The sequence below is a fragment of the Brassica napus genome, chromosome C5, assembly GCF_020379485.1.
Source record: "Brassica napus cultivar Da-Ae chromosome C5, Da-Ae, whole genome shotgun sequence".
NCBI lineage: Eukaryota > Viridiplantae > Streptophyta > Magnoliopsida > Brassicales > Brassicaceae > Brassica > Brassica napus.
This window is the reverse complement of record NC_063448.1, coordinates 2,922,166-2,947,910: the sequence shown is the minus strand read 5'-3', so window position 1 is coordinate 2,947,910 and position 25,745 is coordinate 2,922,166. Positions and strand designations below refer to the sequence as shown.

Genomic DNA, 25,745 nt, shown 5'->3' with positions numbered 1-25,745 from the left:
ATTTGAAACTATTATTAGCTCTTAAAATATAATATATTGGGTCGTTTTATATCATTTAAAAAAAAGTGTATGTATATATCTATTACATTTTGTCATTATGTAGTAATTCTTGAACATTGCGATTGTGATTGATATCTTTATCTAATATGGAGAAGAGTTGCAGCAACATATATATAAGTAGATATGTAGATACATACGTAGACAATGGATTTTATGTAGTCTAACTATATAGAAAGACATTAATATTTAAATCAGGCTATATAACGAAATCGATCATTATGAAGAATCTCAGGTTATGGCAATAAAATCTCTGCGTATTTAAAGATCCAACCGTTTGTAATTGAAGCTTAGCAAGCAGGGCGCAGATTTATTTGTTTTGTTAGTCAATAAGCTTATAGTATATACCCAATTTTTAATGTAATGTTCAAGGGTAAATTTTGTAATTATTCTAGTTAAGAAAGAGTTTTTGAATATATGAGGTGAAAGAGCTTGTGGTGCTGACACGCAGGAAACAGGCCCGTCCTTGCTATAAGGCAAGTAAAGCACATGCTTTAGGCCACAAGATATATAACAAATTTTAGGGTCACATTTTTATTACAGATTCAGTCATATTCAATGATTTTAAGCACTTTTGTGTTGTTTGCATTACTATTTTCCATTAGTATTTATATAAAAGGCCACATAATTTTTATTGTGCTTTAGGCCACATCAAATTTTGGGACGGCATTGACAGGAAATGACAAACATGTAATAAACACATGAATAAAAGGTTAATTATATACAATGCTACTCAAATAATAAAAAAGGGATGCTATGTATTGTAATATGTATAAATTGACGATTTATCAGATTCGTTGAACTTGTATTGGGTTCGATAGTCACTTCACTGCCATCTCTCTCTTATACTTTGAACCTAAATTGTACCTACAAAAAATATTTTCCACTTTATAATCCTTAAAAATATTACATATGCATAATTTAACTGGCTGACTGGCATATAACTAATCATGGCCATAATCATTTGATGAATATAACACAACTAAATTGGCATGTTCGCCTATTGTTTCACCTTGTGAATATGTTATAAAAGATAGATTTGTATCTGAAAGACTTATTGATGATAGCTCAAATGAGCTTTATTATGCAGAGAAATAAAGAACGTAAAGGATTTGTAAGTTGTTACCAAGAATCTAAAACAGTTTGATTGATCTCTTAAAAGGTTTAAAGAAGGCTGCAACTATAGGCAGCCAAAGTTACAACCAAAGAACATTTAACAACATATTTATATCAATCTAGAAACCCTAATACATAAACTATTGAGACTTCTTAATGGATCATAAGTGGGCTTTTAGTGTGGGCTTCAATACACCTGACTTACCAATCATATATATTCTCAAATTCGTAATTTCTGATGTCTGGTGAACGTAGTTGTAGTTCAACTTTTAGCCATTTTCATAATCATTTGATCAATAGTCGGTATTAAAATTGGCATGTCAGCCAAGGTTACTTTGCTAGAACAATCATATAAAACCAGATATTAGTGCTGAATTGCTGACAGATGAATGCTAAAGCAATTTTTAGTTGCAGATACTTCTAATTCTAAATATAGCTATATTTAGTTGATCAAAATAACACAATACACTTCACCAATGTAAGGTATCTAACACATATTAGTGGTATAATCACTGGACGATATGTTGTTTGTGTTTTAAAGTGTATGAATTAACATAGAGGCCTACTTTTATTGGGTAATATTAATTGTTATAATATTTGAATTATTCGCAAATCTCACTTAAAAGGACTGTTTGAATTAATGTTAAAACTTGGTGCGCAAGCTTCTTCGTAAAAAGGCAAATGTTAAAGTTTATGTGCAGGTTCTTATCATAATGATAACTGTATATTGTATATTCTATTTAAATTCGTTTTCTTTGACCAGAAAATTTGTTTTCTATTGAAAATTTCCTAATTTTGTTATGTCTAATTCAGAAATTATACCGAAAATTCCTCTACATTAAACTTGCGGATATTAGCTAATTTATAAATGCGCCATTGATAAAGTCACAACTACCTCACAATACATTAGGCATGATTAACCCTAGCACCCCAAATGGGGTGCTTAATTTTTTTTTTTTTTTTTTGGTTTTTGTCTAATTAAAAAAAAAATAAAAATGAACCAATCGTGGACCGCCACGTGTCAGTGGGGCCCGCAAACAGTGGGAACAACTGGCGCTTACTGCGCCTGTTTAACCGCTCTGCTTCCTTTTTTTTTTTTTTTAAGTTAAGCACCAGGGTAAGCACTCTGGTTAATGGTGGCCTTAGGGCATGATTAACCTTAGCACCCCATTTGGGGTGCTTAATTTTTTTTTTTTTTTTTTTTGTCTAATTAAAAAAAAAATTTAAATTAAAAATGAATCAATCGCGGGCCGCCACGTGTCAATGGGGCCCGTAAACAGAGGGAACAACCGTCGCTTACTGCGCTTGTTTAAGCGCTCTGCTTCTATTTTTTTTTTTTTTTTTAAAAGGTTAAGCACCGGGTAAGCGCTTACCCCGGTTAATGGTGGCCTTAGAGATATCCATTTCAAAAGTCTCACAACTACCTTAAGCAAAAAAAAAACCAGCAGCCTAAAATCACATCATTCAATAAAGTTATGGCTTCGTGCTTTTATCATTATTTGATACTTTTCGTAGCACATCATTCATAAATTTTAGGTGGCTATACGTACAAATTGGCCATTTTTTTGTTACATCATAATAATGCAGTTGGTCTTTTTTTTCCAAAATTACACACAATATATAAGGGATTATGACAAAAAGGAATTATCAATTATGCAACTGAATAGATTCATAATATTTTATATGAACCCAAGTAATAATCACTCCATCCGCGCAAGGCACGAATCTTAACCTAGTAAGAAATTAAATCTCATAATAATTATAGACACTTTTCGTCGTTTTGTTTTTGTTTTACTTTCCAAACAACTTAAGATGCAATTAGAAATCAAAGTTATAAGAAACACATGCTAATTTTCAATTTTATATAACAAAACTAATCCATGAGTCTTTACAAAAAAAAAACTCATATGAGCTGCCACTGCCGCAGACCCAGAGTTCACATGGCCGTTTTAGAAAAGGAAAGAAAAAAAGGTTAAGGGAAATATTTGGTAACGCTGTGAATTGTGTGTTTGTGCTCGGCATGTTGACCCATTTTTATCTAAAAATTGTATCATTCGAGGAAGTCCCTGAGGAAGCTCTTTCTACCTTTGATAAACTTCTACTCAAAACCACAAACAACAATTTTGATTTCCTTCTCCTACTCACAGCTTTGACCCCTTCTGTTAAAAAATTGAAAAATTAAATTAAGTAAATATACAAAGAGATTCATATACAAAATTGCTTGAGATGGATTACAGATCCAACAAAATAAGCAACAAAAAGAAACCTGTTCGAAAACAATGTATAGACTCCAATAAATGTTGATGGTGTTCACAGTATTCATCGTAATCTTCATTGGTTTTGTCTGTGAATTTCGAAAAAGTGTTAAACTAATATATAAATATTTAATCACAATTCAATATAAGAGAACTGTAGACAATACTTACACAATGTTCCCATTAACCTAAATATTAATGAAATTGACACAATGATTCACCAAATGAACCCTCAAAATTATAGACATTTGGTGTTTTATTAGGATAGTAGAGCAGAGTAGTGTCGAAAGAAAAAAGAATAGAGTAGTGTTGGTTATTGCGAAGAGTAAAAACTTATGGTTATTTAAGTAGTTTCATAAAATCGTTGAGATAGTGAGAATTTGAGCAGTTATAGAGATTAGAGATAGTGGGAAATAAAATCAGATGTATTCATTTCATTTTAAAATATATTTTTTTCAAAAATAAGATATAAAAATTGTTTATTTTTTTTTAAAGATACATGTCACTCTCAAAATTATCAATTAAATTCTGTTTTATAGTATAAAAAGAGTCCTCGTCCAACTATATACAGTATTAAAGTTTATATTTACAAAATATTGACATTAATTGTGAACAAAATCATAATAAGTACAGATTCTTTTTCTTTGGTTGGTTTCACTTTTCCCAAAAAAATATATTTTAAAGTACATCAAAGATAATAATTAATTTTCAGATCAGATTTATATATTGCTCAAATCTAATATACATGTGCATTGATGATTTTAGTTTTATTATAGATTATTACATTACACTTTCACCTCAGTTAAATATTATCAATTAATATATATAATTGCTTGCAAATTTGGATATTTTTAATTATGTAGTTTTCTTTTAATAGATTGCTAAAGTGTAACATAATATGAATACTTGTATACATATGTCAATATCTTATAATTATCATAATAAATGCTTCAAGATTTAATTAAAAAGACAAAATACACTACCTAAAAAGTCAGCTTATTGTTGCAAACTTTACTCTAGTCTCCACCTATATAATAGCTTTACCATTAACACCTCAATATCATCATCGCAAACATTTTCAAAACAAAAAAAATAACTAGATCTAGTTTGAAAGAAATCACTAAGATTATAAAATCATGAAGTTCACAGGAGCAATATGCATAGCATTTGTGATCCTTTTTGTCTCGTCTTTGGCTCGGACCAATGCAGTCGTGGAAGAGGGGACAAATGGGGTATGCGTCCCCGGAGAACTTAAACCATGCATCCCAGCAGTTCAAACTGGAAGTAAACCGACAACAGAATGTTGCGGAGTACTGAAAAAACAACAATCGTGTCTATGTGGTTACATAAAAGATCCAAGATTTGGTCAGTATGTTAAATCCAAATATGCACACATGGTCTTATCAACTTGTGGTGTACCTTATCCTAAATGTTGAAGTTACGAAAAATTTATAAAATAATTATATAATGTTTTAACATTATCAAATCGTATGTAATAATATTGTTCATGTTCTGGTTTAACCTGATTCAGTAATCAAATATAGTATTTGATTCAGTAACCTTATAATGAATTATGCTAACTCATAACAAGTACGTATACTTTTTTCGTCAAAAAAACAAGCACAGATGCAATTAGACTATCTAAGTTATAAGAAAGACATGTTAAGATTTAATTTAAAACAGCTAAATAAATACTAAGAGACGCCCGGAATTGTGTGTTTGTGTTCGGACCGTTGATCCATCTTTATCTAAAAGAATGGTATAATTCGAGAAGACTTACAAAATAATGAAAATATGTTTTCAAATGTTTTATTTCAATAACAAAGCCTGAAAACCAACATAGAGAACAAGAACCAGTCCAGGATTAAAAAAAAAAAAAACAGAAAGAGAAGCAAACCCTAAAAGTCCTAGATTATGAATACTTCCGTGGATCACAATTCACAAGCAAAGGGAAAAACAGAGGGGAAAACAGAGGGAACAAAGCGTGACATAATATAAATACTTGTATACATATGTCAATATCTTATAATTATCAAAATAAATGCTTCGAGATTTAAATTATAAATGACAAAGTACACTTGGATAAAAAGCTAGCCTATTCTTTGTTACCAATAAAAAAACTAATCTATATTTTGTGTCATATTTTCCTATAATACCCTTTAATATTTATGAAAATAATTTTAATAAATAGTTTTACAAACAAAAAAAATTTGAAAAAATAGTAACATTTGTTAAAATACGTATATGAACTTAATGGTATATTTTCCAATTATAAAAAAGTTAAAATTATAAATTTCAGATTATGTTCTAAAAAAAGTAGAAATGACATTCTACGAAGTAGAAAACGAAATCTACTTTTTTCGTTAAATCTACAATGTTTAGAATACGTGATCTACGTAAATAGGAGTATTCTACAAATATGTAGAATACACATTCCGCGCTTAACCTACCATTCTAAAATTCTTAGAAATCAAAATCTACACATTAATCTAATTCTAAAACATGTGGAAACCGACTTCTACAGATTTACTATAAATCTAAAATATGTAGAAATCAAATTCTAAACATTACTATAATTCTAAAAAACTGTAGAAACTGATTTCTACATATTAGTTGTATTCTACGGATAAGAAATCAGTTCCTAAAAATATGGAAACAAAATATTTGAAAATATTCACTTTTATATTTTAAAAAAAAATCGATTTAAAAAAAAACCAAAAAAGGAACAAAAAAGCGACAAATCGATTTGAGAATATTCACTTTCATCCCAGAGAAAAATATCCTATTTTTAGAAATTCAAATTCAAAGGGGTACTACTGGTTGTTGTCGATGGAACATTCTTGAAGAGGCGTGTCCTATTTTTAGAAATTCAAATTCCTATTTTTAGAAATTCAAATATTTGAGAATATTTGAGAATATTCACTTGCATCCCAGAGAAATCGAGTTTAAAGAGTTGAAATCATGCTTGGTCGGTTCAAATCAAGTGGGAATCAATCCGAATATAATCATACAAAACCAAAACAATCGATTTGGGATTCTTTCCTCGGCACGGGATCGATCGATCTATTCTTACAGATCGGTCGATCTGTGTAAATCGACCTTCGCCGATCGAGTGAAATGGACCAGGTCGATCAGTATATATTTCGCGTTTTTTTTTGTTCTGAATAATGATCGGGATCGATCAATATAGATCTTTTAAAAAAATTACAATTTTAAGGGCATTACTGCCATTTTGGAAAAAATTAGTCTAATAGGACGTAAAGTAGTATAGATTAGTCTAAAGAGACATAGTTACCTTTTTTTTGCTCTAAAAAAACAGATTTCCCTCTAGTCTAATACCTATTTAATAACTCGACCATCAACACCTCGAATCATGAAGCAAACATTTTTCAAGAAATTAACTAGATCTAGTTTGAAAAGAGTCAATAAGGTTATAGAACATGAAGTTCACAGGAGCAATATGCATGGCATTTCTGATAGTCCTTGTGTTGTCTCTGGCTCTCACCAATGCAGCCATGGAAGATGAGAAAGTACTGTCATGCAATCCGAAAGAACTTAGCCCATGCAGCCCAGCTGTAAAAACCGGAAGTAAGCCGTCAACAGAGTGTTGCGCAATGCTGAAAAAAGAAGAGCCGTGTCTATGTGGTTACGTAAATGATCCAGGTTATGGTCAGTATATTAAATCCAAAAATGCTCATAAAGCCTTCTCGGCTTGTGGTATACCTCCTCTTTCTTGTTGAAGTTTCAACTACTTTATGAAAATAATGAGTTAATGTTAACATCACAAAATCGTATGTAATAATATATTTCATTTTGATAAAAAAATATATATATACTTCATTGTGTCATGGTTTGATCAATAACACCGTATAATGAATGAATTATGCAAACTGATAACAAGTTCTAGGCCAAATAAACATATACTTTTCTTTTGTTTACTTTCCAGACTACGTTATGATGCAATTAGAAAATCTAAGTTATAAGAAAGATTTAACTGAAAAAAAGAAGCCCTGCCGCAGAACATTTGGAAAAGAGAAAAAAAATGTTCAGGGGAAATATTTGGTAACGCTTGGTGAATTGTGTGTTGTGTTCGGCCTCATAAGCCAGCTTCGTGTCAAAATATGTATTCGAGAAAGATCTATAAAATAGTAATGTTAATAGTTTTCAAATGTAGAAAACCTTAGATAGTGTTTTATTTCAATAACAAAGCGTAAAGACCAACAAAGAGAACAAGAACCGGTCCAGGATAAAACACAAGAGAAGAAACCCTAAGTACTTCCGTGGATCACAAGCAAAGAGAAAAAAAAAGGAAAAAAAGCAACGATTAACGACAAAGCTGGTTCTTGTTCTCATCTCCTCGCCTTCTTCAGTTGGAAGGAGGGAAGAAAATGGCGTCCGAAGTTCTCTTTGAACGGAAAGACTGCTCCACCTCCGGATCAACCTTAAACGCCGCCTGCAGAACCTCTGGAGACAATGCCTTCCAAACAGATGTCCTCCCAGCCAAATGCGTGAAGATCGGACTACAACAAACACACACACACACACACACAACTTTAGTTTCTTTCATTTGAATGACTCAAGAGAAAAGGCATATAGGATTCTTACTCGGGAGTAGTCACAATGGAGAACCAAGACATGCCCTCCGGATCAGCAATCTTCGAAACCACAAAGAACCTCGGAACAATAAAGAGAGAACCAGCCTTGATGTGAGTCTCAAGAACTCTCTTCCCATCAGCGCCAACGACCTGCACTCTCCCACTCCCGGCAACAATGTAAGTCACCTGAAGAGCCGAGTCACAAGAGAAGCCTGGCGAACACATTGAATGCGCATCGATCCTAACAAGATCAGCACCAAACCCAACCTCCCCAACAAGAGGAAGATTCTTAGTGTTCAAGACAACAACTCTCCCACCGTCCTTGATGTCAACATCAAGAGGAGCTTCCAAACAATTCAACACAAACCCTTCACGATCCTCACTCTTGGGCATCGGCATCTTGAAACCAGCGTCAAGCTTCACAATGCCCTTACCGGTTTGAGAGCCAACAAGCTTCTTGACCGTCCCCTCATCCAAATCCCACGCTCTGCCGACAAACTCAGGGGTGAAACCGGTGAAGATTCCGTTAGAGCCGGTGAGGTAAAAGTCAGTGAACTGTCCTCTCTTGTGAGCCTTGTGGGTCTCACCAAGGAAGAGGATAACAAGATCAGTCTCCTGGCTATTAAACCACCATGTCACCACACCAAAGGGGAGAGCAATGGAGTCTCCTTCTTTGATAGCAATCACCTTCTCCTCCTTCTCAGGGAGTACAATCCCCGCCGTTCCAGATCCTGAAAACAGAGTCAACAAGCGTAAAGTCACAACCTTTCGATAACTTACACGTCAGGTGATCAGATTCATAAAGATAACAACTTTTTTGCGTGATCATACTTTTCAATCCTATCAGATTCATAAAGTTTACAACTTTGGAAGAAACAAGAAAGATCAAGCATGGATCCGAGCAGGATATGAATCAATCAGGATAAAGTCAACAACTTTTTGAAGGGAAGACGAACCTTGAAGGACGTAGGCGACTTTGGGAGAGTCAGAGTAACGAGGAACAGCGAAACCATGCTGCTCAAGAGCGAGCTTCGCTGCTCCAATGTTACCCTCTTTCAGCATCGGAAGGTCCTCCGGGCACCACGCGAAGTACGATCCTCCATCTCCTCCGTACACTTTCTTTGGCAACTTCGGTGTAAGATCCAACTCCATCGTATAAGAGAAACTCAAAGATCAGCGATGTAAAGAAGAAAGTGGTAAAGAGAGTGTTTTTGATATGAGCAGTGAATGAGACGTGACGTATATATATATACAAGGGGGGGGGGGGGGGGGGGGGGGGTTAATCCGTTACGAAAGAGATTATTTTTTATACTTTGGGATAAGTATTTGTATTTAATGTTTTGATCTGAATGTTAATCCATTTCTTTATGGTCACGATCTTATATGATTATCTGTTTCCATAATTTTGTAATTTTCGATATTGACTCTACCGAATAAAGATGCTTTCTCGCTGATGATTCAGTTTTTTTTTTCTTTTAAATTAATGTAATCCATCACGTTCTTCATTTTATTTGAATAGATTTAATGCTATTAAATAATTCTACTGAAACTGCTGTGTTTACTGGATCGAATCCCTTAATATTTGTAATGAATATTACGTTTTCCCTTTTTACGTTTTTATCTTATCTTTGAATAGGATTAAGTTAAGGGTGAAATGAAGGAATTTTATCGTGGGATTATTTGAAGTAATTGATTGATGATATAATTCTATAATTTGCTGACGTGGTTGTATATTATCTATATATTTAACGGATTTATCTAATAATACAATTGGCAACAACTTAGTAAACAATAAAAAAAATTATTATAATCCCAACGAGCAACATGACGGATCAGTTTAAAGATAAAATCGTTGGCAACAAAATTTAAAGATACAATCCATTATTTTCTGGCAGCAAAATCTTTTTTTTTATCTAATTATTTAGTTAAGTATTATATCAAAAGTCAAAATTACATATTCCTCCTGGCTGTCAGTTACACTCTCCCTCCGAAAGAAATAATCGTCTAGTAAAAGATATATTAGGTCCACAAGAGCCAGTAACTTTTAGCCGAAAACCAATTACAGGCCCATTTAAGTAAAATATAAAAATTATAACTATGTGGCTGCTGGGATTCGAGCCCAGGTCTCCACGGCCACAACGTGGAATTCTCACCACTAAACTACAGCCACTCAGTTGAAGCAATAGTAACCAACACACATCAACTTCCTAAAACTCTAAATCCCATTTTCACATATGTCGTAAAAGTGCCTTAGTAGTTAGTACAGTCTGAATACATATTAGAACCTGTTTTCAGTAAGATTCGTTGAGAAGCGTTTTGCAAACCCAAAGTTTGGATTGGTTTGCGTTGCCTTCACATAACAAAAAATAAATCAAATTATATATTGACTTGTCCAACAAAACTTGTGTTGCCATCAGCAGCAAGGATTATAACAGTTTGCAAATATGAATTCAAGATAACAGTGGAAAGCAACTTGCTCATTGGTTGTAGAAAACAATTTGAGGGAGTTTTCGTAAATGGGAACATTGTGTTCGGTGGAGAACCTACCAACGTAACCTAAATTCCCAAAGTAAATTTAAGTAACAAAATAAAAAAGGTGAACCAGTCTTTTTTTTTTCCAGAACCAGTCTTTTTTTTTTTCCAGTTTTGGTAACCTCGTAAAAATGATAGATCGAACAGTGGGAAGGTAGTGCAATGAGAAACAATGAGGTAAAGAGGACCTCACTTTCTTTCTACCTTCGTGGCGAGCAGCCCATGTTACTCACGTCAATACTAAATCTAATTTTTTCTTAAAAACAAGCAAGAAAACATAAAGTGAAAAAGTAATAATAATGGAGTCTCAGGTCAGCTAAGTTAATGGTTTGAAGCATATGCTTTCGAAGATACCCTCTACAACGTCCCACTTTATATGGTCTATAAACACTAAAAGAGACGTCTCTCTCATTTGGCTCCTCTTTTGAGGTCGTAAAGGCCATCAATGGATGGTGCTCATCAAACCTTCATCTCTCTCTTCTATCTTTGCGTATCTACATAAGTGAAGCTACCTGCGAGCTTCCGGCGCCGGACATGAGATGAGACGCGCGACGGAGATAAGGCTGGAGACGGGAAGAGTGATCCGTAGACCATTTTCTAATAAGGTGTGATAAAATTTTATGGGAGAAAAATAGAACTAGAAAATTGGGCAACATGTTACCTTTGGCAGTCGATTCTTGTTTCTTGCTGTTCTTGAAGAGTTTTTTTTTTTCCAGGTTTTATTGATGAGAACTACAGTGATGTGTTACCTCTTGTCTAACTATTATATACATCTAGTTTTTCCGCAATATTTGTATCAGGCCTTTTCATCCTCAGTTAAAATATAAAGGCTCCTTCATGTAACGGATTAACAAAATTTATGCATTTGGATATTTGATTACTTGCCCCCATGTAAGTCGAATGAGTTCAATAACTCACCTCATTCATGATTAAGTATATTATTAATACCAGAGAGATTACAGATAACCTGCCAAACTATGTATTACGGTCTGCATATTGTAGCTTTTAGGCATGGTCTGTTAAAAGACTCTAGGTAAGATGAATGAATCTCTCAAGAACTTGAGACCAAAAGAAAAATGTAGTTTAAGAACTATCCAACATAGTTACCACGAAATTCGAAACAAAAAGGGAGAAGGAAGTCTCAAAGAAAATGGATGACAAAAGTTTAAAAAAAAAAAAAACAGAATGAAGAAGTCTCTTTCCCCATAAAGCTTTTCAATAGAAGAAGCCAAGAACCTTGCCTCCAACATTCTTTCTCCTCGCTTCTTCATGGTCCATAATGCCAGCGGAAGTAGTCAGCACAATGTACCCAAACTGCACATTTCAGTACGTTTCAATCAATTCATACCATTCAAGAAGACTCTTCAAATCTTGAGACAAGTTATACAAAGAGATTCTCTATTTTTTAGATGCCATGGTAGCAAAGAAAAAAAGTATAAGAAGACCGAACCTGTCTGGAAGGAAGCAGACGGGCAGTCCAACCTTCAATCTCCTTGACACCAACATCAAAACGTGGGCTGATAACGCCACACTTGTTCAACCTCCCGTTCAATTCGACAACGATTTTGCCGGATCGGTGGTCATCAACATACTCAAACTCACCTATGTAACCTGCATTTGAGTGAATTAACCTAAGGAACGTACGAAACACTCGAGCATACTTGGGACTGAATGTATACTAAATTAAAAATGGTGTGGAAAAAAAAGCATACCGTGCTTCTGCATGACGATGAGGAACTTGATGATGACTTTGGAAGAAGGCCTGATCATGACCTGCCTCTTGCCACGCTTCTCGGCATTGAACATGCTCTTGAGAGCATCGTTGAGCACACTGATTCTCACCATTTTTCTCCCAAAAAAAGACTCAAAGCCTCTGCTAAATAACTAAATCACACCGACAACAACACAACAGCTCTCTGTTAAGCAACAAAAGTCAAAGCAGGATTGATATTAAGTCTAATAACAAGTTATGCCTAAGTTCGCCTATGTAAAGCTAACCAGCAACACTAGAATCTTCAGACAAGAATATGCCGAAAAACTTTTGATGCGGGAGCTAAGAGAGTCGAGACTGTCGTCGTACCTTTAGGTTGGTGTTAGCTCGAGAGGCAGTGACGGAGGAGAGAAGGAGAGCTAGGGTTTTGTCGACTTTTTATATGCTAGAGCATGCGGAAAAGGAAAAGAAAAAAACAAATTAAGAACGTTAATGCGCTGCGTTTTGAGCTTTCTTTTAGGCCCAGTGGGCTTCTTCAACACAGTCGTTGTGTTATTATATCCGTTACTGCGTTTGTGGGTTCTGTAATGTGTTTTTTGAATATGGACTTTATATTTGTTACGAGCCCGTTTTTTCCCCACTCCTATTGCTTTATATCATTCCCAAAACGAGCAGAGTCCTGTCTGGTCCTGCTAATTTCTCATATCGTAATTATCTTGTCACAGTCTGGGCATAAACATCAGATTTAGGTGAACCCACCTAATTAACAGCAACATCATATTCATATTTCTCCCGATCATAATAAGGCAAATGCCGATCATTACATATATGATATATGAATTATGGAGGAAAGAGCATAATTAACTACAGATTACAGTTGTTTAAAAATAGTATGTCTGAAAGTTGTTGTATGTCCAAATAAAAAACACAACCTGCCGATATTTTTTATTTTAAAAAAGACAAAACAATGTTGCTGTTGAGATAGACAGAAAACGTGGGAGTCTGAAAGGGAAGGAAGAGGAAGACCCGCAAAGGAAGGGTGAAATAAGAGAAGAGTTCAAAGAGAATGGGCAAGCACGTAATTCAAGAACTAAAATGTTTTTTTAAGACAAGAAGTGCAGTTAGTTTAAACTTTAAACTAAACGTGCAAGAAGAACAGGAATATATCATCAAAGAGGAGAGCGCAAGAAGCAAATCCTTTTGAGACCTGATCGTCGGAATGTATCACCGTATTCCGTCGCTAATGGAGCCGATTCTTAGGAGAGTCTCGGCGCGTTGGCCTGTCATCGTTCAGGCTACAACGTGGACAGTGCTCCTCATGGTCACTGTAGCCGTGGCTTCTTTCGCTCCCGAATTGGCGTTTGTGTCTACGGTGTCGTCTTCGTGCGGTCGAGGAGATGGGTTCGTGAAGATTCCCATGGATTTTCCGGGGGAGAGTGTGTGCGTGCCGTCTCACATGGTGAAGAGATCGCGTTTCGATTTGTTTATGCCTCCTATTTTCGCAGCGGTTATGGTGACGGCGTCGGCTTGTTTGATCCGATCGTGTTTTGGAACAGAGGATATGGATGATGTATGAAATTTATAATTAATATATATTTTTTTTTGTAATTAATAATTTTTGGTCTTAAAAATTGCATATAGAATAAACGCAACGCAAAACTACATACGTTCACCATTTTTTTCTCCAATTCAGACAATATACGTTGATTCCTTTAGTTGAGTCGTAGAATATTTGACATTCTTTTATCTGTCATGCTATTCACGACTAAAAAAGAGCATACAGTAATGAAATATGCACAAAATGGTCTTTAATTACAGTAACTCCTTCTCAATACTTTAGTTTTATTTTATTTTTATATATATATTCTATAGTTGTAGTTGAAACAAAAGCTTTGGCGATTCTCCCGGAGATTATCGACGAATCTGTTATCTCTGCTGCAGATTCATGGGGAAAGGATCGGAAGATCTCGGGAAAAAAGAAAGCTTTCTACATCCGTAAAGTCAAATACATTTCCTGCTTGGGCTAAAACCGTTGGCGAATGCGAAGAGAATTTCGGAGTTAGTCGCGAGAGAGGCTTAACTACTGAAAATGTGTTGAAGCGTCATCAGCTCTACGGGTTGAACGAGCTAGAGAAGCCTGAGGGCACTTCTATTTTCAAGTTGATATTGGAGCAGTTCAATGACACGTTGGTTTGTATTCTCTTGGCGGCTGCCGTTATCTCCTTTGTGTTAGCCTTCGTTGATGGGGAGGAAGGAGGCGAGATGGGGATCACTGCGTTTGTTGAGCCGCTTGTGATTTTCTTGATCTTGATTGTTAATGCCATTGTTGGGATCTGGCAAGAGACTAATGCCGAGAAGGCGTTGGAAGATTTGAAAGAGATTCAGTCTCAGCAAGCGACCGTTATGCGCTATGGGAATAAAGTTTCTAGTTTGCCTGCTAAGGAGCTTGTTCCTGGGGATATTGTGGACCTCAGGGTTGGTGATAAGGTCCCCGCTGATATGCTTGTGATGGCATTGATTAGTTCCACGCTGAGAGTCGAGCACGGATCTCTGACAGGAGAGAGCGAGGCGGTTAGTAAGACCACTAAGCATGTGGATAGAGATGTCAAATGGGATGTCCATGTCCAATGGGCATTTTCAAATGGGCAAAACATTTTATTGGACATTATTTTTTTAAGCCCAAATTGTACCAAGTCCAAAATGGATCATTCCAAATGGGTTTTCCGCGGAGTCCAATTAAAAATCAGTGTGAACATACAAAAATTCATATTTAATATTTCATTAGTTTTTGTAGAATTCAAAAGCATATATACGATTTTGGTGGGAAACCTCAATTTACGGTTTTGGCCGAAAATCTCAATTTACGGTTTTGGAGGAAAATCTCGATTTTACGGTTTTGGCGGAAAATCTCGATTTTACGGTTTTGACGGAAAAACTCGATTTTACGGTTTTGACGGAAAAACTCGATTTTACGGTTTTGACGGAAAAACTCGATTTTACGGTTTTGGCGGGAAATCTCTATCTGGTTTTGTCCATTTGGGTATGGGTATATTTGGGCCTCGCCCATTGACACAAAACAAAATTACTGTCAAATATGGGCATGTCCATATTGATTTGGACATGGATTACCCATGGACAACACGCCCTTTTGACATCCCTATTTAATGGTAAGCGGTCTACTACACTGTCTTGCAACTTTTGTTTTTAACTAAATATTGGTGTTTGTTTCCTTGAACAGGTTTTGGTTGAGAAAATGGGATTTTCCGAAGGATCCACTAAAGCCTCGACTTTGGCTGATGGCGATGTCTTACATATGTGTTCTTAATTATATATGTTTCTCATGTTTCCACAGTTTTAGAGATGTAATAAACCTTTGTATTGTACCTTCCATAACATTATTAAGGTTGTTGTCGACTATGGAGTGAACTAGAGCAACAACTTGCCACTCTTGAGTTCGACCGGGACCGGAAATCAATGGGAGTTATGGTTGATTCCAGCTCACGAAGGAAACTGCTACTTGTCAAGGTCTGTTTTTCTTCATTTAGCATATTATTTTGGATAGTCATTTTTTTTAATCTATGATTATGTGGCTTGTGCTTTTGTTCGCATGAATGCCTGTTATTAGTTGGAAAAGCATTTGTTCTCTGTTTTCTTTAGTACTTAAGGGACCATATTATGAAATTTTGCAGGGTGCCGTGGAAAATGTATTGGAAAGGAGTACAAATATTCAGCTACTTGATGGTTCCATTCTAGAACTTGACCAATACTTAAGGGATCTTATTTTACAAAACCTGCATGATATGTCCATGGGTGCATTAAGATGTCTCGGATTTGCGTACTCGGATGTTCCATCAGATTTTGCTACTTATGATGGCAGCGAAGACCATCCAGCTCACCAGCAACTTCTCAACCCATCCAATTATTCTTCTATTGAGTCCAATCTAACATTTGTTGGATTTGTTGGTTTAAGAGTGAGTTGCCGTCACCATTATATATATTGGTTCTTCTTCTATCGAATCCAGTCTTCTATCGAATCCAGTCTAACTTCTCTACCTTTTCAATGTTTGAAGGATCCTCTGAGGAAGGAGCTGCGTCAAGCCATTGCAGACTACAGAACAGCAGGTATCCGAGTCATGGTCATTACCGAAGACAACAAGAGCACCGCGGAATCAATCTGCCGTGAAATTGGAGTATTTGAAGCAGGCGAAGATATCTCTTCAAGAAGCTTGACTGGAAAAGAATTTATGGATGTTAAAGATCAGAAAAATCATCTGAGACAAACTGGAGGGCTCTTGTTCTCGAGAGCTGAACCAAAGCACAAATAAGGGATTTGGAGGCTATTCAAAGAAGACGGGGAAGTGATTGCCATGACTGGAGATGGAGTCAATGATGCTCCTGCACTGAAGTTGGCTGATATAGGTGTGGATATGGGCATTGCCGGCATAGAGGTATTTACTCTCTTCTCTCTTGTGTGCAACAACGGGATGATTATGGTTGTATCAGCTATGGGGTTATGTGTGCAGGTTGCAAAGGAGGCATCGGACATGGTGTTAGCAGATGATAATTTCAGCACTATCGTTGCAGCTGTTGGTGAAGGCATGTCCATCTCTAACAACATGAAGGCTTTCATCAGGTGAGTCTTCATTGTTCATTTTATGTATATATATATCAACATATATTGATCAAATTAATCTGACTATGGTGAATAAAAAAGGTACATGATCTCTTCCAACATCGGTGAGGTTGCATCAATATTTTTGACAGCTGCTCTTGGAATCCCAGAAGGCATGATCCCAGTTCAGCTTCTGTGGGTGAATCTCGTAACAGACGGTCCTCCAGCTATGATTTTGGGAATCAATCCCCCTGACAAGGATATTATGAAAAAGCCTCGTCGTAGAAGCGCGATGATTCGCTTATCACTCCCTCGATCCTCTTCCGATATATGGTATGCAATGACCTTTTCTCTCTCACTTGTTCATCTTCTGGGCCTTTTTCTAACTGATAATGAATAACCTACGTACAAGTGATTGGTATGTATGTGGGAGTAGCAACGGTGGGGGTATTCATCAAATGGTACACACACACAATAGCTTCATGGGCATAGACTTGAGCCAAGACGGTCATAGCTTAGTGAGCTACTCACAGCTATCTCATTGGGGACAGTGCTCTTCATGGGAAGGCTTCAAAGTTTCTCCTTTCACAGCTGGTTTACTCTGTTTTTTCTCTAAAACAGAGCAACTTCCTAATAGAGGTGGACGTTGTTCCAATGGTGCTCTATTTTAGAGTGAAAAATAGAGCGATGAACAAAAAATAAAAAAAATATTCTCTATATAGAGTAAAAATTGATTTACACTATTATAGAGTAGAAAACAATATATCATTTAAACATTTTTACTCTAAACTCTATTTTAGAAGGGAAGATAGAGTGGAGTTGGAGATATGCTAAACAAAGTACTGAGTAAGAAGAATTAAAGTAAAGCATTATTACTAGAAACTAGCTTACAATTCACCTTGTTTCTTGACTCAGCCTGGTTGCTTATTTTTATTTTTCTAAATGATCATTTTTTGGTTAGATAAAAAAATGTTATAACTTGTTCCAAAACTGAATCCGAAATAGAGATGAATGTTTCAACCAACCCTCAATGTTTTGTTTCTTTACTTATTTTTTCTTTATTCGACGTTTTGTTTTTTTTTACTGTGTGTAATCTTTATAACATAAAATTTCTTTGAAGATGGAGGATTATCACAGCACAACTTTTGATTAAGATTAATTCAACATAATATTGGCTAACAACACAGCAGAAAACGATACAACAGTCGTGGATTTACTTCGGATAATCAGAAACCAAAAAAAAAAAATCCCAAATTCAGATCCCCAAACTTTCGAAACCCTAATCTCATTTCCGTCGATTTAACCGCCGAAACCGTAGAGAGTGCGTCCTTGCCTCTTCAAAGCATAAACCACATCCATAGCAGTAACAGTCTTCCTCCTCGCGTGCTCGGTGTAGGTGACAGCGTCGCGGATGACATTCTCGAGGAAGATCTTGAGGACTCCTCTGGTCTCCTCGTAGATCAAACCGCTAATACGCTTGACGCCACCTCGACGAGCAAGACGACGAATGGCAGGCTTGGTGATACCTTGGATGTTATCCCTAAGCACCTTCCTGTGCCTCTTGGCTCCTCCCTTTCCCAATCCTTTCCCCCCTTTCCCTCTTCCTGACATCTCCTCACAAAGTATTTAAGAAAAAGGAAAAATTAAATTCGCTTGCAGCTTTGATGGTGAAGAAATAAAAGGGAGACTGACATATATATATATATATAAAGAGGAAACAAATTGTGAGCCGTTCGATTCAATCTTCTTTCAATGGTAACAGATTGCGATCCGCGTGAAAGCTTTGTAACAAATATAAAACGTCGATTATAAAAAAATCGACGGTGGTGGATTGCTTCCTTAGTTTAAGTTAGGATTTGACAAAACGAAAAAGCCACGTCACATCCGCCAAGATTAAAGCTAAAAGCCCATTTGTAATCATAGGCCCAACTATAAATTGACAAATGCTCGCGTGGCAGTCCGCAAAGAGCATAGACACGTAATCGTCCACGTGTTGAGCTAGCCGTAAAGAGAGATCTTATTTGTAATAGACCTTGAAGGCTTTGATGATGAGTCGGAGGAGAATCGCAAGGATTGAAAAAGAAATGGCGTCGAATATCATAAAACCAGCGTATGCTTACACGGTTGTTTACGTTAGGGACGTCGCGAAATCCGTAGAATTCTACTCGAGAGCCTTTGGTTACAACGTTCGTCGTCTTGACGAGTCTCACAGGTTTGTATATTCTATTCTTTTAGATTTCTTTTACAAATCTATATGTGTATATATATATGGTTACAGCCTTGATATCTCTTATAGTATATATAATCTTGCTTCTGGCTTATGATGGGAATAAGTTGATACATATACAGGTGGGGGGAGCTAGAGAGCGGGCAAACAACGATAGCATTCACACCGCTTCACCAGCATGAGACCGATGACCTAACCGGTAAAGTTCAGTCGTCTACGCGTTCAGACCGTGAGAGAGCACCCCTCGAAGTCTGCTTCTGCTACCATGATGTTGACGCGGCCTTCAAGGTTACTCCATTATACTTTTTTTTATACTCGTCTCCATGTCTATATATATTATGTTTATGACCGACGACATCTTTAATTTGTGTTGATATGAGTGAGATGACGCATTGTGTAGAGGGCTGTGGAGAATGGTGCGGTGGCAGTGAGCGAGCCGGAGGACAAGGAATGGGGCCAAAAGGTTGGATACGTTCGAGACATTGATGGCATCGTTGTACGCATCGGAAGCCACGTTAAGTGAACACCATAAAAATACTAATCACGGAACATGATCATTAACCATATTTATGCATAAAAAATAATACAAGATACTAGCTACGGTATTCAGCTTCTTCTTTTTTGTGGGTTATGGATACTCCATCTAAAATCAACAGTTGAAGATAAAAAGGCTTTACAATGTACTCTGGTGTCTACACCTACCAGTCTCATTTTGGTACTTTTATTTATCGTTTCTCATTTTTTTTTGTCCCTTATCGTTTCTTTTTCTTTTTTAAAAAATCGTTTCACCAAGTATATGAAACAATTGACCTCTATGAATCAGCAAGTTAATGGAAGTTATAACTGTCTAGAGGTTAACATTATCAACGGATAAAACTAAACTGTGCGTCTATGCGTCACATATTCTTAATCTTCCAGTTGTTCCACAGCTCAACAATATAACAAACAAAAAAAAGGCAATAAAGTACTTTAAAACTTTTTCTTTTTGTCCTTTGCATAGTCTTTATATGTTTGTGAATACCTCTCTTTGCATAAAAGTGTGATTGCCTGATTGGCCACCTGTCATAGTGAAAGCTAAGCCAATAATGCAATGCGTATTTGGTCTTTGAAACCAAAATCAAGATGAGACGCAGTTATCCGCTACAAATAATATTGTAATCACCCGGGACCAGGAGAAAGGGATCCTATATATAAAACTGGAATCCCACTTTGCTAAACATTTTAGAAATTGTTAGATGCATCTATTAAACATACAAAAATCAGTTTTATAGGGTTTAAATTTCTAACACGAAAGAACATACAATTTTCGATCGAACAAATCTTAAACCAAAACATATACTACTAATCTCGGGCAGAAAGTTGAATTTTCCCACTTAGTGTAAAATGTGAATAGAAAAATTAATTCTTGTTTTTTTTTGTCACAAATTAATTCTTGTTTATTATCACTATTTCTCTTTCTTGCTGGTCTTGCTTGCCTGTTAAAGAAGTTGTTAATGAAAACAATTAAAACATGTGACAAAGAAAAGGAAAAATCTAAAAGAATACAGCCGAACGAAAACCAGGGCCTGTGGGGGATGATGAAATACTTTAACAGTACTCGGTTACTCCTCTCTCGTAAGGGAAACAAAAAGGAATGGGTGGTTGGGTACACAATATCCATAGCTCAGTAACACATGCCTTTTGACTAATGTAAGCAGACCACTAGCATCAATAATCATGGAACTTTGAAAAATCATCTCAACGACCGTCATAAATACGATGAAACAACCGACATGCATGGGGTGAGTCAACAAATTATTTGTATATGGTATAACAATTTCACCCTTTCTCAACATGGATCCGAGATTTATACAATTGTTCTTTGAAATTTATATATATATATATTTGGGTTGGTTTTGATCATCGGTGAAACCAGTAAAAAACTAATATATAGAAATTGCTACTTTTTCTCATTTAATATACACATAAATACTAGTTATAAATACTAGTTAATGTTTCGCACCTAGCGCAGATTAATATATCTATATACCTAACAATTTTAATTCTAATGTTTATTTTTATAAAAAAATAATAATTAAATTAGATACAAATTTTAAATTACTAATAATTATAAATAATCAATATTCACATTGAATTTATATTGATAATCAATGTATTAAATTACGTTTTTTCATAGTATTTTATATGATGTAGATTTGGATCAAAATCTTTTTTATAGTAATAATTAAATTAGAAAATTTGTATTCGAAACTGGACACATATTGTATTTGGACTGAAAAGAAATCATGTGGCACAAAAAAGATTATAAAAATCAAAAATATAAAACATCAACAAAATAATAATCGTTTAAGAGTATTCAATCTGATAAAACCAAACCATTTAAAACTCAACCAAACCGAGATAGAGAAGATAGTTTGGATTTGGTATTACCCAATAAACCGAATGAATGTTATTATTTTTTTAAATAGTATATGGATATGGTTCAGTATATTAAGCAATAAACAAAAAAACAAATTAATGCATATATAGTAGTATACTTATATATAAAGTTTATAATAATCTGTATTTGATCAATATTTCCAATAAAAATCAGAAAAGCTAACTATAATATTAGTCATTAAAATTAAAAACTAAATGATGACAAAAATAATAATCAAAAACTAAACATAAGATAAAAATAATGATGATATTATCGGTAAATACTGTTAATATCAATTGTTAGTATATATTTATTAATTAAATGTCCTAAATATCATGATAATTATATATTAAAATATATATTTTTAATAATAGTATATATATTAGTAGAAAAGGTTAATGTTTATTAATCATCTTAAATATCATGATAAATAAATATATATATATATATATATAATATTAATTAAACTAATAATTTATCTTAAAATCATGAAAAAATGACAAATAAGTAAATTAGCTAAAATCATGGAAAAAACGACAAGTAAACAAATTCACTTCTCAAATAATAACAGGTGTACAAACCTAGATTTATACACATGTTATTATTCTCTTTACATCGAGATTTATTTATTTTTTTCTATTTTTTCTTTATTTTTTCCTTATCTTTCCTTTATTTTTTCTTCACCTGTTACTGGTTTTGTAAATTTATATACATCTTTTTTTGTAAACTAAACTTTGTGATGTCTATTTTATAGCAGCTTATTTAACAATTTAACAAAATGTTGACATAAAAAACTAGAAAATATTTCAGCCTATTAGCAACCTTTGAATTGATAACCACGTGTAATGTAGGCTATGCACTAATGTAATCACTACAAGAAAACATCGGTATTCTGACGGACATTCCGACGGAAAATGAAATCCTCGGAATTTCCTCGGAATATACCGACGGAATTCCGAGGAAACATCAATCCGTCGGAATATTCCGAGGAAATTCCAACGAACTAGTGATCGATCGATGCGTTTTTGGACATATACCCATCGATCGATCACATTGTTACGCTTTGGTCCATCATAGTGATCGATCGATGCGTTTTTGGACATAAATACATCGATCGATCCGTTTATAAAAAACATTCGAGATTTTGAAACCCCAAACACTAGTTCCTCAGAATTTCCTCGGACACTTGATATCCTTGATCGATCGATGGGATAATCTCATCGATCGATCACATTGTTACGCTTTGGTCCATCTTAGTGATCGATCGATGCGTTTTTGGACATAAATACATCGATCGATCCGTTTATAAAAAAACATTCGAGATTTTGAAACCCCAAACACTAGTTCCTCAGAATTTCCTCGGAATATTCCGAGGAAATTCTGAGGAACACTTGATATCCTTGATCGATCGATGGGATAATCTCATCGATCGATCACATTGTTACGCTTTGGTTCATCTTAGTGATCGATCGATGCGTTTTTGGACAAAAATACATCGATCGATGCGTTTTTGGACATAAATACATCGATCGATCCGTTTAAAAAAAATTGACGTTTTGAAACCCCAAACACTAGTTCCTCGGAATATTTCGACGGAATTCTGAGGAAGAAAAGGGTTTCCTCGGAATTCCCTCGGAATATTCCGAGAAAATTCCGAGGAAATAGGGTTTTTAAACCGAAAACAACGTTTTGCGGTTTGAATAACACCTATATAACCCTTATTAAGTGTCTTACGTTCATTATGAAGTCAAAAATTTGTTCATTACCCTATAATAAACACTTTTCCGATTGTATGAACGAAATCCCCACAACATAAGAGAAACACTTATACACTTTAATGAACGGTAAAGGGAATACTTACAATTCGTTTTGAAATTTGTTATTTCATGGTTTATGCTCATCTATACAAAGAATCTTCAATGGTATGCATTACAATTGTATAAGAAATGAAATACGGCAAAAAAAATTGATGTTTTGAAACCCCAAACACTAGTTCCTCGGTATTTTCTCGAAATATTCCGAGGAAATTCCGAGGAACAATATAAATTAATAGAAATACATGCACATGATATTCTTTTTCCTCGAATTAATGAAAATATTCCGAGGAAATTCCGACGGATATTTAAGTGGCCGTCGGAATTTCCTCGGAATATTTTCATTTAACCGGGCAAACAAGCCGCCAAATATTTCGCGAAAATTTAAATTGAAAATACTGAGGGAATTCCGACGGAAAATATCCGTCAGACCCAAGGTTTTATAAACTCGAACCGCATCTTCTTCCCCATTTCTCTCTTTTTCCTCTCCGACGATCTCTCTCTCCTTCCGGCGTTCTCCACCTTCTCTCGCGACGATCTCTCCGGGGAATCCTTTCCATTCCTTTACAAATCATGTAAGGACCTTATCCCACTCTCTTAGGTCCTATTTGTTAGGTTTTTAAGTAGATTTGATGATTTTAGAAGTTTTTTGATAGATTTTTGTTAGGGTGATTGGGTAGGATTGTGATTTGTTGTGTAATAGGTTTAGAATTGTGATTTGGTTGTGTTGAATTGATTTAGAACTTTTTTTATAAATTGTTTATTATTTTTGTATTTACAAAACGTTTATATAAATTCGATTTTACAAAACGTTTTTGTATATAAATTCGATTTTTGGATTTATAAAAGATGATTTCATATTTATAAAAATATTTATATTTATTAAAACTAATTTTGTATTTATAAAACATTTTTTTGATTTATAAACACTATTTTTTTATTTTTGTATTTATAAAAACTATTTTTAAATATACAAAACGTTCTTTGTATATAAATTCGTTTTTTGGATTTATAAAAGATGATTTCATATTTTAAAATTAATTTTGTATTTATAAAACATTTTTTGATTTATAAACACTATTTTATTATTTTTTGTATTTATAAATACTATTTTGTATTTATAAAAAGATGATTTCATATCTATAAAAATATTTATATTTATTAAAACTAATTCTGTATTTATAAAACATTTTTTTTATTTATAAACACTATTTTATTATTTTTTGTATTTATAAAAACTATTTTGTATTTATAAAAAGATGATTTCATATTTATAAAAATATTTATATTTATTAAAACTAATTTTGTATTTATAAAACATTTTTTTATTTATAAAAACTATTTTATTATTTTTTGTATTTTAAATATGTTTTCTATTTCAATTTTAATTTTATATTTTTCAATTTCAATTTAAAAAAATAAATTTCTAATTTTTTTTTTGAATTTTGGAAATATTCCGAGGAAGTGTATCCCTCGGAATATTCCGACGATATATTCCTCGGAATATTCCGAGGAATTTCCGACGAAAAAAAGTTCTCGGAACATTCCGAGGAAATGAATTTCCTCGGAATTCCGTCGGAAATTTCCGAGAGATTTCCGAGGAAAGATGAATTTCCGAGGAGTTATTTCCGAGGACTTTTTTCGTCGGTATGTCGTCGGAATAGCGTTATTCCGACGACATACCGACGATTTTTTCCCTCAGTATGCCGCTGTTTTCTTGTAGCGAATATCTTATCATCTTCTCTGGTTTTTGCATCAGTCATCTTCCTTCAAATGTTTTCACTGGCCCTTTGCCCGAAGAACTTGCACTGCTCAAGAACTTGACTGATATAAACTTAGTCTTTATTTTTTGGTAAAATGTTAATATTATAAACTTAGTCTTATTAACATGGTTGATATGACAAAACAACAAGTAACAAACTTTTTCTTTTTTTAAGTAATTAACAAACGCTTAGTCTAACTATGTCTTAAGTTATTGTATTTGTGTGATCCTAGGAGGATAAGTGATAATAATAACTTCACTGGCCGAATACCAGATTTCATCAGCAATTGGACAGGCATAATGAAACTGTAAGAGTTTACTTCTTTCTCCACAAACACGTGCATGTCCTCAAGAAAATACATACAAAACCAAACAAGTTTTCTTTTTGAAGGCAGATGCATGGTTCAGGTTTGGATGGTCCGATACTTTCTAGTATTTCAACCTTAACTAGCTTGACAGACATGTATGCCATTCACAAAACCAACATCGGTTTCCTCGTGAAACATTGATATCTATAGTTTTTCTTTGATGGGTTGTGATTGACAGGAGGATTAGCGAGTTAGAGCACCCTCAAGGCAGGTGCTTGATGCAAGTGCTTAGTGTAGGCCCCACAAAAAACCCAAAAAACAGTTGCTTATAGCGCCT

At 34.6% G+C, this 25,745-nt stretch overlaps 6 protein-coding genes, 1 long non-coding RNA gene, 1 other non-coding gene and 1 pseudogene across 8 annotated transcripts; 5 read left to right on the top strand and 4 right to left on the bottom strand.

The window, feature by feature from the left end:
- Window positions 1-7,597: 7,597 nt before the first annotated feature.
- LOC106416021 (glutelin type-B 5) lies at window positions 7,598-9,268 on the bottom strand. Its single transcript, XM_013856845.3, has 3 exons — window positions 8,980-9,268; window positions 8,034-8,754; window positions 7,598-7,948 (listed from the first exon to the last, which is right to left on the bottom strand). Exons 1-3 carry the CDS (start codon window positions 9,173-9,175, stop codon window positions 7,795-7,797), a joined length of 1,071 nt encoding a protein of 356 aa, XP_013712299.1. The 5' UTR covers window positions 9,176-9,268; the 3' UTR covers window positions 7,598-7,794.
- Window positions 9,269-10,121: 853 nt separating this feature from the next.
- TRNAH-GUG lies at window positions 10,122-10,193 on the bottom strand. Its single transcript has one exon. It is a non-coding gene; the product is annotated as a tRNA-His (tRNA).
- Window positions 10,194-10,709: 516 nt separating this feature from the next.
- LOC106411631 lies at window positions 10,710-11,435 on the top strand. The gene is made up of 2 exons (XR_001282411.3): window positions 10,710-11,160; window positions 11,272-11,435. It is a non-coding gene; the product is annotated as an uncharacterized LOC106411631 (long non-coding RNA).
- A 159-nt stretch (window positions 11,436-11,594) lies between these two features.
- Window positions 11,595-12,729, bottom strand: LOC106411630 (40S ribosomal protein S15a-like). The gene is made up of 4 exons (XM_013852422.3): window positions 12,636-12,729; window positions 12,268-12,439; window positions 12,006-12,166; window positions 11,595-11,869 (listed from the first exon to the last, which is right to left on the bottom strand). The coding sequence occupies exons 2-4, from the start codon at window positions 12,398-12,400 to the stop codon at window positions 11,771-11,773; spliced, it is 393 nt and encodes a 130-aa protein (XP_013707876.1). The 5' UTR covers window positions 12,401-12,439; window positions 12,636-12,729; the 3' UTR covers window positions 11,595-11,770.
- A 245-nt stretch (window positions 12,730-12,974) lies between these two features.
- On the top strand, window positions 12,975-13,969 carry LOC106413557. The gene has a single exon (XM_013854316.3). It carries the CDS (start codon window positions 13,486-13,488, stop codon window positions 13,840-13,842), a length of 357 nt encoding a protein of 118 aa, XP_013709770.1. The 5' UTR covers window positions 12,975-13,485; the 3' UTR covers window positions 13,843-13,969.
- Window positions 13,970-14,211: 242 nt separating this feature from the next.
- LOC106413558 lies at window positions 14,212-17,268 on the top strand (annotated as a pseudogene).
- On the top strand, window positions 14,889-16,621 carry LOC125587424 (calcium-transporting ATPase 4, endoplasmic reticulum-type-like). Its single transcript, XM_048757878.1, has one exon. It carries the CDS (start codon window positions 15,878-15,880, stop codon window positions 16,589-16,591), a length of 714 nt encoding a protein of 237 aa, XP_048613835.1. The 5' UTR covers window positions 14,889-15,877; the 3' UTR covers window positions 16,592-16,621.
- A 738-nt stretch (window positions 17,269-18,006) lies between the features above and the next one.
- Window positions 18,007-18,561, bottom strand: LOC106411918 (histone H4). Its single transcript, XM_013852778.3, has one exon. The coding sequence runs from the start codon at window positions 18,487-18,489 to the stop codon at window positions 18,178-18,180; it is 312 nt and encodes a 103-aa protein (XP_013708232.1). The 5' UTR covers window positions 18,490-18,561; the 3' UTR covers window positions 18,007-18,177.
- Window positions 18,562-18,922: 361 nt separating this feature from the next.
- On the top strand, window positions 18,923-19,843 carry BNAC05G05340D (uncharacterized protein MT0910). Its single transcript, XM_013855175.3, has 3 exons — window positions 18,923-19,090; window positions 19,228-19,393; window positions 19,506-19,843. Exons 1-3 carry the CDS (start codon window positions 18,924-18,926, stop codon window positions 19,626-19,628), a joined length of 456 nt encoding a protein of 151 aa, XP_013710629.2. The 5' UTR covers window position 18,923; the 3' UTR covers window positions 19,629-19,843.
- The last annotated feature ends 5,902 nt before the right edge of the window (window positions 19,844-25,745 follow it).